The sequence below is a fragment of the Etheostoma cragini genome, chromosome 12, assembly GCF_013103735.1.
Source record: "Etheostoma cragini isolate CJK2018 chromosome 12, CSU_Ecrag_1.0, whole genome shotgun sequence".
Classification (NCBI taxonomy): Eukaryota; Metazoa; Chordata; class Actinopteri; order Perciformes; family Percidae; genus Etheostoma; species Etheostoma cragini.
The window spans coordinates 15,935,612-15,954,595 of NC_048418.1; the positions used below are offsets into that span (position 1 = coordinate 15,935,612).

The following is an 18,984-nucleotide window of genomic DNA, read 5'->3' on the forward strand; positions in this document are numbered from 1 at the left end:
GATTTTTGGAAAAAGGCTGCAATGAAACAAAGAGTGAAAAATTTAAAGGGGTCTGAATACTTTCCGTACACACTGTATGATGAGTAGTATATCCTCTAACGTAACGTAAGGTCCGGGCTTCCAGTCATGGCTTGTCTAGTCCCCTCATTGGGAAATCAATCATAAATCTATCCATAAGGGCAGAGATGATTTTATATGAACTGGCACTGTGTATTTAAAACATTTTATTCTCAAAAATCACACTTTTAACATCTAAGTGCTTCAGCTGAAAGGTGGCCTGCTTACTTAATATTCCACTCATTCAGAGTAGTGAAGCCTAAATAATTTGGTACCTTCATGTGGGCGGGAAGATCTTTGATAGATTTCTGCACTCCATTTCCCAGAACCACCACCTTACAGTGGCAGCACCACTGATTTCTACATCCAGGACTGGCAGGGGTCTTCTGGTCAGGTCGAGCTAGAGCTGCTCCTGCAGTAACAGAAAATATGTCATTTTATTTTTTAAATAATATCCATTTCAAACTGCATTCTTTGATAGTAAAACTTTTAAGGTATGATGCTTAACATTAAGGTAACATAAATATTAACTCAGAAAATAAATCTGACTATTACAGAAATGGAGACTAGACAACTGTTACTTTGTGCTTTTTCACAGGAAGTCATTATGTTTAAAAAACAAATACTGTTTAATTTAGCTGCATTGCCTTACCAGGGCTGTTGGGATGGAAACGGAAATGATGTGCCTGCTGCTGTTGCATCATCGCCTGCGCGCCACTGGGCCTCATCATCTGTCCCGGGCGTCCGTGAAGCCCACCACTGTCTCCCTGTCCGTGGAAGAGCATGGGAGGCCGAGGATCCATGCCATGGGGCCCCACCCTTTGACCACTGAGTAGAGATAGTGGCCCCCTGTCTGGTGTGCTGCTGACCTCATAGCTGCTGGGGATCTTCACACACAGTAGGTCTGAAATGGCTGCCACTACACCCGTGATATTCTGAGGGGGGAAAAAGTATAGTTGATTAGATCTTTTATCAAAAATCTATGAATGGTTTCAGCAAATTAAACTTTTACATCACAAATGGTAATTCTGTACACCTAGATTAACAGAATCTAGGTGTACAGAATTACCATTTGTGATGTAAAAGTAATTATGATGTAAAATTATCTAATCTTCTGACAAACAGACCTGCAAAAAAATGGGGGATCAAAAAGAGGGATCAAGTTTGTCAGAACTCGGACTGACAGTCCTATAACAAAAACTCAAGTATTTGCTGAATTTTCTGTGAGACCACAGTATTTAAAACCATTGATTACGTATTCCTACCTCTGCTGCAGCTGGTCTCAGTGTGATAGCTACAGACACCAGCCCCTGTTTGGAATTATTAGACATGGCGCCAAAGGGGGATCCGAAGAACATCATAGACGGCTCTGTTTTTATATCCTGCAGTTTGATTTGTGACCCTAGAAAATGAAAAAGAAGGACATTCATAAAAAAAACTGCCAACACACAGCTAAGGTATGCTGGAGTTTTGTGTTTCAATTGCATACATACACAAAACATCCAGTTTATTACGATTGCAGTCACAGCAATAAATGTTTTAATACATGAGTTAAATAAATTACCTTTCCCATCAGGTGCAGGAAGCATGGGGAGGACAGGAGACAGGCAGGGGGACAGTGGCTCTTTCTTCACCAGAGACAGGTCTGGGTAGCGACTGATCTCCATGCCAACCACGCTCTCAGGAGATGAGGATGGAACAAAACTGTCAGGTGTGTCCCTATCTTTGCAAGGCTCCTGTCCTCTGTTACTGTTGTTAATTTACGGGGAGAAACAATAACAAGTATTAACCACCTCTGTCAAGACCATGCAGCCCAAATCAATTATTATAACATGATTACATGAGTAAGCAACACTTTTTTCAACAACAATATTTTGGGACTCTCGCGGTACGGTAGTCAATTTCACTGTTGGTAACGTGATAGGGACAAAAACAGAGCACAGAAATCAACGGGAGCGAGCGGGACGGAGAAATGCATGTTTTGAGTGCGAGACCTCCGTTAGGAATTATGTAATGAATTTGCCTAGGCCTGCAGGTAATGCATGTATAGTGTAGCCTAAATTTCCGAGGCAACCTCAGTGATTTGACTGCGATTAACCAAATGCACACATGCGATATCAACCGGCTAATTATCCTACAGACAGTGACGGACAACAATATACACTAAAAGAATGTCTCTTTATCTTTTTCTCTTTTCTAACGGGAGAAGCGCGATGATAACTTTAGACATCATAGGGAATGAAACGGGAGCGGGACGGGATTCTCTCCCGGGATTTTTGCAAGATTATTTTTGTCACGCGATCGGGATATGACAAGAGTATTTTTGTGGCCTCAGGATGGGATGGGAGCAACAATTGATTCCTGTGTCACCCTCTAATGACAGTTTTAAATGGTGCAGAATTACTGTTATTTATGTATTTACCTGAGCTCCTCTTGGTTGTTGTGAGGAGGGGTGGGGAGGGAGGCCGGAACATCCACAGTTTTGGGACCCTGTGCGATGGCTCGGGCTAGTAGGTCTTCCTCGGTCCTAAATGGGACATGTAATGGCTTTGGGACCAGGCCTTTGGACACTGTTTGAAACAAAAGCACATTGTCAATACTGTGCTTACCTGAAATTATGGAAATACATGTTAAAAAATTATAAAATGGTCCATCTTTGTGAATGCTTACCCATGGCAGCAGCTTTGCTGGCAAGCTCTTCTGACGTAGCAAATCCATTGATCATTTTCTGTCGGTTCACAGGTGGTGGAGTTGGAGGAAGAGACGCTGGTGGTGTTGGTGGATTGCTCAGGTTACTCTGCTGTAGGAATCACAACCAATCCAGTGTCAGCACATCATTTTGCAGGCACACTTAACAGTACCCAGTTCCAACTTGGTAAGGTAAGCAGTGATCACCTTGTAGGCCAGTTGGGAGTAATAGTCAGAGACTCCATCCAATGAGGCGCTGCCAAAGGTACCAGACAGGAGGTTCTCTCCATTGAGCTGGCCGCTGCCATAGGGAGCGAAATGGGCAAAGTTGACCCCAATCAGTGGCTCCATGAGGGGCAGCAGGGAGAGCTGCTGTGTCAGGAGAGAAAACAGGACCAGGGGAATGGATAGGAGTGAAATCAGAACAAGTATGCAAGTACAATGGATACTCTAGTACAAAACACCAAGCAAAAGTATGGAATGTATACATACACCACTAAAAAACACATTTTATTTATGATCAACGTAGCATAACTAGCATGATTAATCTTGTAAAGTTAGATTTTTTTTAAACAAATAACCTTCCACCGCCACAAAGGCAATTCTTAAGCCAGTTCAAGCATTAGCATTCATTGGGTGTTGGATATGTATTTGGTTTTGTGATGATGAAATAATATTGTACTACATTTCTAATAAGTGAGTCAGCTTCATAACATTTAAATCAATAAGCCTCAATCAATGAGGTACTTGCAATGTAATTACAATCTCCTTCCCCTAAAGAATACCAGCTTCTAAAACCTGTGTGTGCAACTGTCATCCAACCAGTGCCTAATTACAGTAATATGCTTATCATATGTGAAATTAGTGTCTGTGCGCTCAACAGAGACCATTTTCCATTCTGGCAGTAATTAATAGTGTTAAATTCTGAATAAAACATTCAGATTTCAAGCTAATTGTTCTACCATCCTTTGTTCCATAAGATATGCAGCGGTGCAGCTTTAACATTTTAGAACAGGTTATAAGGTCATGAAAATCAATCTTACCTGTTTGATTTGGGTCATTACAGTGTCATGGCCAGAGTGCATTAGTTGTCTCTCATCTCCTTCCTTCTTCCTCTTCTTGTAGCGCGATGCAGGTTTCTCCCCTCCTTTCGGTGCCCTCTTGTTCCTCCCTTTCTTCTTCTCCTGTTCCGGGAGCACAGGTCCAGGAAACTCAAGGGTGCAATCTGAGTACGCCTGGAGGTGAAAAAATATCTTCTTGCATAAAAAGGCATGAATAAACTTCTAATTACTTGAGCAGCTTTATGGCAATCACAGAGCTGTGACTCATTCATAAAAAAACAGCTATGTCTAACACCAATTTAACTATGATGCATCTCCCCTATCTGAATCACTAAGCCTGTATATGACTCACTATGTTGATCCCCCCTCAGTGCTTTAACTGTATGACTAATACTGACCCCATTGCTGTCCATTGAGCTTTGCCTCAGTAGGGCTTTGCAGTCGGCAGGCTCCTCCTCCTCTGAGCGCATGCTCTCCTCGGACCTTTGCTGGGACAATCCAGGTGGAGGTGTACTCTTGTTCTTTAGAAGGTGTTTTAGTAGTTCATTGCCACCCTCCCCCTTGTTTGGACTTTCCCCTGCAGGGAAGGGAGACACACTCCCTTTATTACCCTCCTCCTTCACAGAGCTCATTTCTGAGCTGATGGGCCCTTCCCGAGGCCCATGACACTCACTGGCATCAGTCTGCTCCAGCTTTATGTTGTTAAGGATCCTGTCATGTTCCTGAGCCTGGGTTCTTGCTGTGTCTGATAAGAGACAAGGGTATCCAGACTGGCCTCCAGAAAGCTGTCTCTCCAGTTCTGAGTGACTGGGGGTGGAAGATCCCAGTAAGGGAGACCTTGACAAGTCCTGTTCACAGAAAAGATGAGTGTTTCTGGTTGGAGTTGAGGAGGTGTCTGAGACACATGGTGTGAGAGGGGCTGTAAGGTCTGAGTGTGGAGTTGAAGGTGTCTTGACTGAATCAGCATCATCATCCTTCTTTTTTTTGCGGCTCCTCTTCTTTTTCCCCTTCTCGTCTGGGATGATATTCGAGTAGAGTTGGATTAGAGACTGACCTGAGCCTGGAAAGTTAGACGGTAGAGGTGTAGCTGAGTCCCCTCCAAATGGTGGACCCTCACCTGGCACCTGAAGCATCATTCCTGGTCCACTGAACTGACGTGGTCTGGGTTGACCCTTGGGAAAATTAGGTGCTTGTAGGGCAACATTATCAGGCCCAAAACCAGGTCCCATGTCACGTGGCATCATTCCATTGCCCATCATGGCCCTCCTTTCACCTTGCATAAATGTCCCAGGTGGTGAGCCCATCCCATGCTGCATGCCCTGCTGCTGGGGGAACATTGGTGCAAGTTGTTGCTGTTGTTGCAAAGGAGGCCTCTGAGGCTGCATGAAGTCCTGTGGTAGCTCAGCATTAAAAAATGGCATCTGAGCAAGTGGTGCCATGTTCCCATCTGGCCCCATCATCCCTTGCTGCTCCATTTCCATACGGTGTTTCAGGGCTCTCTGTCGTTCAACTTCCTGCATTAGCTGGACCCGCTGTCTCTCCTGCTGCTCCCTAAGCCTCTCCCTCCTTTCCCGCTCCTGGAAGCCTTCACTGAATGGGTTGTTGTCATCAAATTTCACACCACCTGCCTGCATGGGTTTTATACCACCTGGTGCAGGTGGTGGTGGAGCCTGGGAATCCACAGGTATTTGTGAGTGTTGAGGTATGTTACCCATTGGTATCTGATGTGGTTGGCCTGCATTTCCCACAGGTACCTGGGGGGGCATTATGGGGGGCATTCCTGGTCCCGCCATCGACATGGGAGCACCAGGATGCCAGCCAGGTGGTGGATTGGGCATACAAGTAGGTGGATTCTGCGGGCCAGGATGATGTGGCATTTGCATTATGGGATTCATAGGAGGTTGGACAATTGGTGGTCCACTGGGGACCATGCCAGCAGGACCAGGCATTGGGTGCATCACAGGCATTATAGGTGTCATATTATTTTGCTGCTGTTTCACTCGGTACTCTTCAATAAGTTCAGCATGCTCCTTCTGCTGCTTGCGGATCTGAAATAAAACATAAAACATATTCACAAAAAATGTTATTCAGGTTCTCAAAGACTTTTACAAAAAGGCGCAAGGCGTTTTATCACATTTACAAGAAAAATTAACCAGGACACAGGTTTCCCCAAGGGAGGGGATGAATGATTTTAATTTCAATCAGTAAGTGAAAAATTTAACTTTTAAGCAGGAGCTGGAAAGTACAATCAGCCAAGATCATTTTTCTACAGGTGCAGTGCAGACACAGGCCTGTGCGTTTTGAATTCTTCAGTTTGTCAGATATTATTTTTCTACATCTGCTTGGAAAGAAAATAGAAACATTTATACCTTTAAATACATACCTTAAACCTACATTTTCGGTTGGATAAATTAGACTAAATGGTCAATTCTTTAATACTTATGAGGTGCTTTAAAAGGTAAGCTACAGTCAGGCAGCACCTCTGCTCTCAAAAGCGTAAATAAAATAATTGAAGATAATGAAAAGCATGTTCCTATAATAACCTGTGTCATTGCAAACAGACTTACAGTTAGAAAGTAATAATAAGTGTCTTTAGTTAATACGGATTGAATATTTATTCCCCCGTTTGCTCAGTTTTACATTATTTCAGCAACACACCCTCTCCATAACATGGTCCTAAGCACGCCAGGGATGTGGGGCAACTAATTCTGTTATTTTCCAATCCATACTTTAAACAATAAACTCTGCTCCATATGATCAATGAAAGGACAATGCTTAGGGCACCCATTGCGCAAAGGAGGGCTGAGATAGAATTTGGTGGTGGAGCTTGACAGGCCTAACATTTACCTGCTCCAGTTGTTTCTGCACTACACCCTGCTGCTCTGTGACATGTTTGAGCTGCTCAGCGTCCTCCTCAGGGAACTCTCTCCCTGCTTTCTTAGCTGTTCTCTGCTTGGCAGACAGGGCTTTCTTAGACTTCCTGTGAGCCCCAATCTTCTCTTCCAGAAACTTCTGCTGCATTTGAAGTAGTTGCTGAGTCTCCTGGAGCCACTCCTCATATTGAGCCCTCTGAGCATTGTCTGAAAGCAGAAAAAGTTAGCAAACTTAAAAACATGAAAAACAAACAGCTTAACATTTCAGGCCTGAAGAACCAAAAAGTTGAAAATGCATATTATTTTAAGATGACTTACTGACAAATCCTGGTCCAAAATTTGGTGGATTTGGTCTTGCTACTTGTGTCAATTTGCCATCCTAAAAGCAAGGTTACAAATAAGTTACCGTATATTTGCAACTTAGATATTTTTCATTATATAGTTTAAATAACATCTAAGCAGATGTAAGGATTCAATTACCTGACCAACAACTTGTGGAGGAAGCGGTGTGCTTTCAGGACAAGATGGTGCAGGACCAGGAGGAAATCTGCAAAAGAGCAATACCACAACCATGCACCATTTAGTAATTTAATCAATCACAGTAGCACTTCTTCAAATAGTTGCACAATATCCTAGTGGCTGGGCTATTAAGTTGGTATTACCATTGCTTGAAAACCAAACTAATACATTATAATACTACTTAGTTAATACTATAAAAATACTCCCACTACCAGTATTACACGCGGTACCAAGCAAAGTTTTTACCTGTTCATGACCATTGGGGTCATTCCCATGTTGTTCTGAACCATGACTTTGTTGATGCCTTTCAGGGCAACCATTTTAGCTTTCATGATGGGGTCAGTGATGGCATCAAAATCTGCAAATTACACATAATGCACTCTTAGAAAGGACTGGTAATCTCAAACATTAACCTATCCTGACAAATTGTGGCCTAAATAATTTACCAATGTTGGGGAAGAAGGAGTCGCTGGAGCGATGTCGTATCATGGCTTGCATCTGCCTCTGCTGCTGCTGTTCCTGCCTCTCCTGGTCTAGGAGGTCCTGCAATAGGAGTGGCTGCTCCTCTAGCAGAAGAGGACGGTGTAGCTGGCTGTGCTGACTCAGCGCCTGGTTCAACGCTGCCTGCTGGGCTGGGGTCAGACCGCTCTGGTCCATTTCAGACGCTAGCCCGACTTGGTGCTCCACCCCAAATCCAGTCATAGAAGCTTCTCCGGCAGTTGTGGCATCGGGTATTGTAAGTCCGGAGGTATGCTGAGTTTCAGTGACTTGGTTCTGCTGGGGCATGAGGTTACCTCCTTGACTGACAGATTCACCGATTGGATTTAATGACTGCTCCTCAGGCTGCTGCTTAATGAGTAAACTAGACAGGACTGGGGTGGAGTCAGACAGCACTCCCTGCTGGCTTGAGGTTAATGTGTTCTGATCTACCAGATCAGAGGGTTTCTGACAGTCCTTGACTTCTGTTTTAATTTCTTGCCCAGGTGCCAAAGAAGCAGATTCCTGACTCCCAGAGGCCTCCAACTTGACTTCAGCTGAAGACTGCTCACCTGAGGCCTCTGACTTTGCCAGTACAGATGCTGAACTGGATGACGCCTCAGTTCCTGTGCTTGAGTTTTTGTTGATGTCTGTAGTGTCTGCATTATCATCCATAGGATCACTGAGATCCAGTTCCTCATTAAACATGTCTTTCTTGATGTCATCTAACTCAGGGTCTGTATAGGCAATGATGTCAAATTTCCCAGATGTTAGGAAGTCATCAAGATGTAGGTCATTTGTCTCGAGATCTAGGTCTTTGCCATCTTCTGGATCCAAATTTAGGTTTTCCAAGTCAGCATCCACCAAGTCTTTCACCTCCACATCCTCAAGATCTTTGACTGCTGATTCTTCTGCATCCAGTTTCTCCTCCACAGCTTCACTGCCAGACACTGAGACTGCCTCTGTCTGCCCAGCAGAGGGTGCAGTCAGGATCATAGATGGTGCCATGTTCTGGGTCTCGCTTGAAGCAGGCTGGCTCATAGATCTCATAAAATGAGATTGTTTGAGTGTGTTATTTCCTGACATTTGGGCATGCTGATGAAGATTGTCCATGCTGGCAGATAGCTGTACATGGCCAGTGTGGCTGGCCATGGGGTCTACCACCCTGGGCCCCTGATTTGAAGCAAACCTGGAATCGGGTGTTCCTGGAAAGACTGGTAGCCTTTGACACTGAAAGTTGGGATCCATGTTGCTTCCTTGCATGGCACCAGGGGGAAATGGCATACGTGGCCTGTTCTCTACTGCTCTGTGTCGCAGCTCAATGAAAGGTTGGCCCATTATGTTGTGCTGCTGCACTGGCATTCCACGTGGTGGAAAGTGCTGGGGCATTCCCATAGGGTTACCTCCCATACTCTTTGCCATTTCAACAGACATTGGCCGTCTCATTTGAGGAGGGATATCCTGCATTGGGTGTTGCCCACGGGGAAAGAACTCTTGGGCCCCATGAGGTCCTAGAAGCCCTGCTGAGAATGCAAACCTAAAATAGGATTTAAAAAAAAAAATTTATGAATAGATGGGAAGAAATTTCTATATTTTTTCAGTGTGCTGTTACTAATTACAGAATATCTGGATTTCAAAGGGTTTAATACAAAAATATCACACAAACCTTGGTCCCTGATGTTTTAAATTAGGATCTCCAGGATGTGGGCCCCTGAGGAGTTGTCCTTCATTAGGGAAAGGTACACGCTGATCGCCTGGAAAAGGTCCAGGAAACCGCATTGGCCCTCTCATGGGTCCTTGTCCGGGATAAGGTGGAGGAGGCCGGTTGAACATTTCCCCCTGTTGCCCAGGGCCCTCCTGGGGCCAGGGTGGTCCTGGGTTTATGTTGCCAGCGGGATCCTGAGCGCCTCTCTCCTGTCGAATAGCACTCCTCTGTTGCTGCTGCTTAAGGATTAGCTCTCTAATTCGTTGTCGCTACAAAACACAACAACAAACATACAGATATTTAAACCTTTTTTTAAAAACAAGGTAAATGGGCCATGTAGCCTGCGATCGCAAAATCCAGTTGGTCCGGAACGTCAGTTCATTTTTTATTTCCAAGGGGCGTTATCAACCAATTATCAACCAATCAGAGCAACAGAACATGTGATGTATTGGTGAGCTGATAGACAATTGTGAACAGACCGCAGCATGCAAAGATAAGCTGTGATGGTGTGTCATCAATGAACAAGTGTTGCCATTTTTGCCATCAGAAATTGAAAATAGTAGTTTAACAAAAAGTTTTACATAAACTGCAGCCATCTTGGTTGTATTAAAAAATGCCCGAGTTCCTTCCCGAGACTATTTTCCAGAGGCACCGGCCAAGACAATTGTGATTGGTTTAAAGAAAGGCCACTAAACCAGAGTACACGTTTCTCCCATTCCGGAATGTTGTGTAGACTAGCCACACCTCTGTAGCGCTGTGGAGGTTGCTCTGGCTATGCAAGACTACTGAACAGCTAATTAGCTATCTAGCTTGCCAACTAGCAGATCACCTTTTCCTGGTGAATGTTTGTTTGGTGGCTTGTTCAACAAGCCATGGTGCAGGACAAGGTGTTTTCATTTGTAAGTTAGATGGGAAGGAGACTAATGTGGTTGTTGTTCAAAGTCTGTGGTTATTGTGTTCATACCATGATGCTGTCTGGCTGTGACCATCTGCCTATTATAGAATGGAGACGTTACTGCTTTATGCAAATACAGTATAATTGACTGTATGGATAAAAGTTTCGCATCAACAGACGGAGAACAAACTTCATTTTGTAAGTTGTAATTTTGTCATTCCCATTTAATATTTAAAATTTTTTTTTTACTTACTACTGCTGGTTTGTTTTGTAGTGAATAGTTGGACAAGTGCTTTATGTGTATGTTGTAGGCTCAAACCAAGTAACAGCAATGGTCAGATATTGGTTGACACAAGCCCCCAGTTTCACTACATTTATTTGAAAAAGAAAATTAAGAAAAATGTAACACTCTTACTAAAACTATCTGTTGTAATGGCCTGAGTTACTGGACCAACTTTGACCTACCATTGATAGCTGTGCACTCACACGGTTCTTCTAAGGAATGTGATGTTTCAGGTGTGCTCACTTGAGGTTCTGCCTCCAGATAAATTATTTACATAATATGGCTAAAGGGGGGGGGGAGGTGGGTCAATAACTGACTTTGTCATAATAATAGCCAACAACAATCATGGCTAAATTGAAAATATGACCCAGGTTGTTAAACAAAAAACCATTAGTAAAAATTAAAATAGTAATGTATGAATTATGACATTTAAAATAGAACATAAACAACATGTACCTGTCTCAGTCTTTCCTCACTCTCAGCAAGAGCAACACCCTGTGCCTCAGAGGAAGCGCCAGGTATTTGTGGGTTATTAGATAGTAGGCCTGGGTCTTGAGGGACAGTTCCATTGTTGACCACACATGACTGATCTTTTATTTCCATTTTTTCTATTGACTGTGGACGAGTTGCCATGGGGACTTGCTCGTATGGGTCATGGCCAGGTGTCTGACTGGGTCTTCTGGAGGGTGACTGAGTATATCCATCATCTGAAACACTATGGTGTTTAGGTGTTTGTGAGCCTGGATGAGAGAAGGGCTCATGAAGTCTACCTTGAGGTGTGGAGAAAAGATCCTGGCTTCCCATAAGCCCTAGCCTTGGCCCTTGTCTGCTGAGCACATCAGGACCAGGCCGTGGGGTCCCTGGAGGCTGGGCATAGGGGTCATTAAGCATTGGTCTGAGGGCCCCAGACGGGGAAAACATGTCGCTACTCCCTGTCCGTAATGTCCCAGGTATACTTGTAAATGTCTCTACTGGCCCCCTCTGACTGCCTGGTGACTTAGAAAATCTCTCTGCCACAGAGGGCCGTGGAGTACCTGGTGGCTGAGCATAAGGGTCCACTGAGTGTGAAGGTGAAATCCTCTGTCCTGGAAGTGACTGATGAGTGAACTGGTTCATCCCACTAGGGCGGGGAGTAGAAGGAGCCTGTGAGTAAGGGTCTGAGGATGGGTTAGGGGTGTTTGAAGGCTGACCATAGTTGTCATGAGGACGTGGGGTGCCGGGAGGTCTGGCATAGGGGTCAAAAAATGAGCAAGGCTGAGCACCAGGTTCATTGATGGATCGCTGGTTGCCTGTAGATTGAGCAAAAGGGTCAGCAGCTGGCTTGTTAGGACCCGAGGGCTGAGCAAAGGGGTCATATGTGAAGTGGTCTGGTCTTGGAGTGGAAGGTGCATGCGCATAAGGATTTCTAGACATCTGAGTCATTGGTCCTGGCTGAGCAAATGAGTGCATCTGAGGGTGATGTTGGCCCATTCTAGGAGGACTGGTGAAGCTGTCATTCCCAGATGGTCTTGGGGTATGTGGAGGCTGAGCATAGGGGTCATTCTGTTGATTCTGAGAGAACCTATCAGTAAGATGTGGACCTGGTCGATTGAAAGGATCATGAGGAGGGGGCATAGGTGTTTTGAACAGAGGGATTGAGCCAGACTCATTACTTCCAGGGATTGGTGTAAGTAAAGGCCTTGAGTAAGGGTCAGACAAGATCATCCTGTTCTGGGCCATGCGCTGATAGGCCTCAGTTCTTATCATGGGCCTTGAGTATGGGTCTCTGCCTGGAGAACCCATTGGGGGCCTTCCCTGAGCTGCTTGACTGGCCCTGGGGGGACCCATAGGCTTCAGGAAAGGGTCCATTTCCCCAGTTGGCCTTGGGGTGTCGGGTGGTTTGGCATAAGGGTCACTGCTCATGGATGTTGGAGATCCAAAGGATTCATGAGCAGGAGAGGGCCTCCCTCTGTCCTGCTGCTCCATCAAGGACGTGGGAGATTTACCAGATTCCACAGGCATTCTGCGACATGCATTTGGCCCGAGAGTTGGTGGTCTTGGGGTCCCAACCATCTTGGCATATGGGTCCCATGGAGAAGAGGGTCTGGAACCAGATGAACCTGGTGAGAATACTTGTGGGGACTGAGGTTGGGAGGAAGAGCCAGAAGGAGGGGGAGGAGGGGGTCGTAAGAACACATCCTCTGGGGGACCTGAAGTGGGCGTCCCTGGTAGCTGTGGCCTGGCAAAGCCATCTTTAGAATTGAGCTGCTGCATGGGGGACATGCTGCCATTGCTGGGCTGGGAAGCTGGGCTCTGGTTTCCACTGTTGTTGCCATCTCCCTCTGACTGGCTGTTGGTCTGCTGCTGCTGTTGTTGTTGCTGGAGTTGCTCATTCTTAACTTGCTCCAATTTCTGAGTGGCTTCAATTTTGGCTTGCTGTTTGCTTTTCTGTCTCATTTGCTGTTGAAAGGGCACAGTGAAAAGTGGGATTAGACATCAAAAAGGTCTCAAATATCAGTCTCATGCCAAAAATGAACTGGACCTACTAACCACCAATGTCATCAGGGTTAATGTGGAGGATAGTGCAGTTGTTTAGGGAGCTTTACTAAACCACCACTTCTTAGCTGTCTTAATATAAAGTGGACCTGCCGCTGCATTCCCTGACTTCATTGCATACACTCTTACCTGTCTAAACTTCCACTCTTGTTCATGCTCTGACTCTTTTGGTTTCAAAGGGTCTTTAAACAGCAGTTCTGTGTCTAGTGGTATGTTGGGATCAAACACCTCAGGGGGCTGTTGCTGTGGATGGTGCCTCTTCACCGTCTCATTCGACATCTGGACTTTGTTGATGCGCAGGGCTGCTCGGTTATCTCTTGCCTTTTGCTAAACAGCAAATCAATAGCAAATACAAAAACACATCAGACAAAAATACTTAATTAACAAGATCGCAAAAAAAAGATTACCTATGCAACACTGATTATCTAAAAACAAGTGTAAACTGGAGAAATGTCACCCATACTACAACTACAAAAACTGGTGTGTATGTATTGTTTGATTATTTCCAAAAAACTCCCACATGTACAGTATGTATGGAGGACCTCCCAGCATTGCTAAGCTAGTACAATAGTGGGAGTTGGAAAAGCTACAACATGCACAAAGAAAAACTACTCTCTGGAGTGGAGGTTTCCTTTTCATTAGCAAAGAGTTGACACTTGGTGGTGACAGTGAGAAAGGGGTCTCTATCTCTCAGGAGAGGGTAACCTTACAATAGGTGCATGGCTGGATGAAGAAGTCCATGGCCCCATGAATGTTTGACTTTTTTATTGGGTAAGACAATATATAACTGGAAATGTTCAAGGGATAGGTGTTACCCATACCATTTAGTAACTTAACATATTTGTACTGTATGCAACACAGAAAGGTCATTCTGTTACTGTAAATCAGGTATCTTAAGAGTTGGGATAATGAAAGATCAAAAAGAAAAATCTCTAAGAGAGCTGCCGCCATGTAACGAGTGGCAAAATACCATTACAATCACAAATTCACAGTACATTTTTTAATCAAGACTAGGTCTTTGAAATTGGCCCCTGCCAGATAAAATTACTTCTAGTGAACTTAATTACTGAGACCACAGTGAGTTCTAACACTGAGCAGGCCTTCCTATGTTAATTAGTTCATCTGTGAATGGCCGGATTTCAAATTGCATTGGCAAGAGGCAAGAGGCCAGATGCGATAAAGGAGTCTGCCTTCTGCATACTAATATGTCAGTGCAACTAGTAGTGACAGTTTGATGTCTGGCATGGTCCAATGTGTTTAGACTGTGAAATACTTGAAGAAAATCTAAAAAATTAACAGTAAGTGATCTTACCACATATGGGGCCCTGTCTTGGGAACTAGCTTTCCTCCAAAGTTTAGCAATTTGCTTTACTCTTGTAGACCAGTCTGTTGAAAGAAAAAGAGGAGTTGTCATGCCAACAGTCTCACAGAGCATACAAGGTATTTTTGTACTGTGTGACTGAGAGTGTGCATTGGGCACACCCAAACAAAAAGCCATAGATAAGCAGAACTATGGTGGCAATAACAACATGGGCAAAAGAGGAAATATATGTTTATATATGTACAAACCTGGGTATTCTTCTTTGAGGTTGGGGAAATTGACATTGGTATATAGGACAGGCGCTACAGTGGCTAGCTCTCCAAGTGTCTCCTCCTTCTCCCACTTGAGAGTACTCCTTTGGGCGTTTGACATGGCTTCAGTCTCCCCCTCAGGCAGAGGTCCAGGTGGTGTAGGGCCGGGGCCATGGGCAGGGGAGGCCCATGGACCGACTGCCTCTCTAGGCATCTGATTAAACTTTCTATCCCTGTAGCAAAAGAAAACAGCATATTTAATCACAGCATTCAAACAGCAAAAGAACAACAAAAAAGAAAATTTGGAATATTTAATAGTTAAAAGGAAGGCAGCAATACATTACCTTGGATTGTCAGTGAAAGGCATACGGTTAAGAGGAGAGAAATTTTCTGGGATGCAGGGCCCTGCTACCGGATTTGTAGGGAAGCGTTGGTTTGGTCCCATCATACCATTGATCATCGGCATCCTTGGAAACATGGGATTCCCTACACACACAATTTAAGAGGTGAATTTGATGCATAGACTTTCAAAAACAACAGATACTAATGCTACCTCTGACAAGGTGCTTAATAATGTACCTGCATTGGGGTGAGGCATACTAGTGCCAGGAGTGGCAGGGAGGGGCCCTGGACCCTGGGGGTGAGGCACCTGTGGTAGAGGTGGATGGCTCATATTGGGGCTAAGGACTGCTGTGAAGAGATCCTCCACATCTTTTCCCTCCAGCTCTGTAACAGAGGGTAACAGTACAATGATGTGTGTGCATATAATACATATGAAGGCACTGTAGGAGGAGAGGTGGGTAAAATTAATAAAATGTTCTGAATGTCAGAATTGATTCCTCCTTTTTTTATTACGTGGTAGCTGGATACTTCTTTTTCATTTTGTCTAAAAGACACCTGGGCAATTTATCTTGACAACCTGTAAAACGTTATTTAACAAAATACTGAACCCTGGTCAAAGTTCCGTAACATAACTACATAGAGCTTTCACAGTCACAATAATAGGGGTAGGACAACAAGCTCCAAGCTTAGTTTAGTAAAAAATTATGAAATTACAAACCTGGAATTTTGTAAAGTTTGCTGAGAATTGATTCTGAAATAACCAAAGAATTAGAGAAAACAGATCATTATGCATCCTGTATAAAGTTGTAAAATAACCGTGTGAAACAAATGAAAGTGTCTGGATGCCTGGTCTCTTGCACTGACCATCAGTGACCATCTTGTCAAGCTCTGGGCTGAGAATGCCGTCCAGGGGTTCCTCTGGGAGGGTTCGAGGAGTCCTCCGGCCAGCCTGAGAGTGGAGAGACACTGGAGAACTTTCTGCCAGGGGCCCAATGTCCAGACCAGCTGTGGAAACACACAGACACACAAAAACAAATCATAACACGCACACACACACACACACAAAGACACACACACACACACACAAAACAACCAACAAAATACCCAACAAAGAACGTGATCATAAACATAGACATGAAGTAAGAACATATTTCTTGTCCTAACAGCCTGAGGAATGCAATCAAAAAGCAACAGTGTAGGATTATAGCTCCTTGGGTCCCTGTGTTGTTTAAAAGCAGTGTTTTGGTAACTGAAAAGAGACAGAGACGGTCATACTAATTCTCAGATATTCTCAGTAAAAGTAAACAAACACTTGAATGTTTGTATTTATGCACACACACACACACACACACACACACACACATTATACGCTATTACGATTTAAAAATTATGAAAACCTGTCACTGCAAAACCATTTTCTGACTATTGTCTATACATTACATACATTCATTTCTTCCATACTTTCTTCAACACAAAACTTTCTACCAACATAAGGATGGACGTAAGCAATCATTAATTGCCTATCTGTGTTAGAACTAAATGATATCAGCCCATAAAGCATCTAAGTTAAACAAAGTAGTTTCTACTAAGAATGAAGGACATGTACTGCTGTCTACTTGCCAGAGGATTGAGAACAGAAGACCTTCAGTCTTTAGGAACTGGCAAAACATTCTCCAAAGGCCTCCTAATGCTGCATTTCCACTGCATGGTATGGTACATGACGGATCTCTACCTAATCAACTCACTCTTCTTTGGTTTTCCGTTTGCAAAAGTTGCGGATAGTACCTAATGGTATCTTTCTTTGGTACCACCGACAACGTTTCAAGCAAGCTGGGTCGATAGTAGAAGGTGGAGGTAGTGCAGACCACTGACTGGTCAGAGAGAATCGTCACTAGCCTATTGAGACATCCTGCACAAACCCACTATTAAATAGCCCAGCTACCATCAACAGCAACCACAATTTTTGAGTTGACTTGACCCAGATTTTTAAAAAATGGCATGCCGCAAAACTACACCGTACAATTGCAGACGTTCCTCTGTTTGGTTGCTTTAAGGTTTCACACGGCATTGCTATGGCAACCAACTGAGAATCCCACCTACACTGAGGCGGTACTATTTGCAATTGAAAACAAAATAAAGAAAAGGACCGAGCCATGAAGTGGAAATGAGGCATACATTTCTTGGTTCTAAACTGCAGATTTATTGAATGGCAAAATGGCTTTGTCAGCTTATTTCATTGTTATCTTGAGGACATCTTCAGTCAGGCAGCTATGAACTTGTTTTTATTTATTTCATCATTGTAAAAGGGTTTAGGAGGTGCACGAACAAAGACTTACACACCATACGCATTTGAGTGAACATTGTACTGGGTTAGGTAAGCACTAAGCAGTTTATGAGTGTTAAAACAATCTGAAATGAATGAGAAAAAGCTAAGTATGAAGCAGCATTATTATATTATTATTATAGTATGCATGCACACTCAAATAGAGACAAACACTGTAAGAGAAGAAGAATACACTAAAGCAAGTAGGTCATAGCACCCTTACCAAAAGGAGGAGGTGAGCTGTCAACCTGGAAGGGGCAAAAATCAAGACCTACAAGGACCCAAAACCAGATAAAATGAGTGAAAAAATAGTGAAGACAGAACTAGCACAACAAAATTGACAATGCAAACAAACAAAAGATAAAACCAAAGGTGAACAAAAAGTATTGTTAAAGAATGTGACAGTAAAAAAAAAACAATAAGTGGTGAAAGCAAAATAAACTTGCTGTCTGAGGATAAGTCTGAACCGGGAGGAAAAGATGTGGTAAACCCACGGCTAGGTGACTATTAATAAATTTGTGCCATTGTGACTGCCTGTGAGATATATGACGCACCAGAGTCACTGCTTGGCTTTCCGAGCATTCCCAAGATGTCTGCATCAGTGTTCAGAACATCAGATAGATCAACTAACGGATCCTCAGACGTCTCTGTAGATGGTGGGGAAAAAAGGAAGAAACAAAAAAAGAAAGAAAACCAAACGGTCACAAATCATAACTGATGGAGATGTTAAAACCGACATGAGAATGCGATCTGGAACCATTTGTTTTTATGCTACATAAAGAATTTGCTTTTGAGTAAACAGGAGAAGAAATCGTATCTAACAATAGGTTAATTGACTGGCCTCTGAAACACTTGAAATGCACTACACCAAACCTACAGTATTCTTATAACTGATTACAGTGACCGTCACAAAAGTGCTGCCAAAGATATGAACTGTAATACTGGAATATCAACATACTAAAACATATTGGAGGATAAATAACAGTGTTGTCCCAAGTAAACTTTATGGATTAATTTAATAAAGTTGTTGCAAAATGCTCCTCAACCAAGCATGGTGCAGTCAGTTCTATGCTACAGTCTTTTCCCTTTAGAATTGTCTATTTCTTTCTTATTGTCTGAGGGTCATGGTCGTCAAGGTTACAGTGTTTAATTTCTTGAAACTGTTAAAACTAGTTTATTTGCCATACCTCACTCTTATGAACTGCAGCACATCCTTTTCTGAACTGCAATATCTAGTAGTACCACCTTTGGATACCCATCTTTTTTTCTTTTCTTTCAAACTATTGCATATGAGTTGGTATCTGTCAAACTCATGAAACCTATTTAAAACGTTATTGACGTAACTATAGTTCTATGAATTCTAAATCACCGCCAGAGGGCTCAGTGACTTCAGATCGCTGTGATCCCGCAAGAAGATACCATAGGAACAAATCTGCTGATGACACCGGAACATATGGCCTCTCTCGGGTCATCAATGGGTCCAGTCACATTGTTGGTATACATACCCAAATTGAGCATGTGCAAAGGGAATATTCAGTGCTTTAAACATGAGATGAAAAAGCAGGGATGAAGTAGAAGTAACAGTTAAATTCAAAGGTTGGCTATGAAAGAACTAAAGCTTAAGGGTTGCCCGAGTTTCAGAAATTTTGACTCT

The 18,984-nt window shown here is 43.5% G+C and overlaps 1 protein-coding gene across 9 annotated transcripts in view; it reads right to left on the reverse strand.

Moving 5' to 3' along the window:
* The window catches only part of kmt2cb (lysine (K)-specific methyltransferase 2Cb), a 68,284-nt gene that overhangs the window by 5,428 nt on the left and 43,872 nt on the right, over positions 1-18,984 (reverse strand). For 4 of the 9 annotated variants that reach the window (XM_034888896.1, XM_034888893.1, XM_034888897.1 and 1 more), the window contains 25 exons: positions 17,885-17,977; positions 17,554-17,601; positions 15,872-16,012; positions 15,726-15,758; positions 15,245-15,391; positions 15,010-15,151; positions 14,663-14,898; positions 14,406-14,479; positions 13,223-13,420; positions 11,015-12,997; positions 9,342-9,649; positions 7,645-9,212; positions 7,445-7,556; positions 7,160-7,226; positions 6,998-7,058; positions 6,654-6,886; positions 4,205-5,854; positions 3,789-3,980; positions 2,953-3,117; positions 2,728-2,857; positions 2,480-2,627; positions 1,622-1,806; positions 1,323-1,459; positions 710-992; positions 333-469 (listed from right to left, as the gene is read on the reverse strand). In XM_034888896.1, the coding sequence (XP_034744787.1) occupies positions 333-469; positions 710-992; positions 1,323-1,459; positions 1,622-1,806; positions 2,480-2,627; positions 2,728-2,857; positions 2,953-3,117; positions 3,789-3,980; positions 4,205-5,854; positions 6,654-6,886; positions 6,998-7,058; positions 7,160-7,226; positions 7,445-7,556; positions 7,645-9,212; positions 9,342-9,649; positions 11,015-12,997; positions 13,223-13,420; positions 14,406-14,479; positions 14,663-14,898; positions 15,010-15,151; positions 15,245-15,391; positions 15,726-15,758; positions 15,872-16,012; positions 17,554-17,601; positions 17,885-17,977 (8,471 nt within the window). The remainder of the gene's footprint in view (positions 1-332; positions 470-709; positions 993-1,322; positions 1,460-1,621; positions 1,807-2,479; positions 2,628-2,727; positions 2,858-2,952; positions 3,118-3,788; positions 3,981-4,204; positions 5,855-6,653; positions 6,887-6,997; positions 7,059-7,159; positions 7,227-7,444; positions 7,557-7,644; positions 9,213-9,341; positions 9,650-11,014; positions 12,998-13,222; positions 13,421-14,405; positions 14,480-14,662; positions 14,899-15,009; positions 15,152-15,244; positions 15,392-15,725; positions 15,759-15,871; positions 16,013-17,553; positions 17,602-17,884; positions 17,978-18,984) is intronic. The other 5 variants (XM_034888895.1, XM_034888891.1, XM_034888892.1 and 2 more) reach the window with 5 other exon arrangements.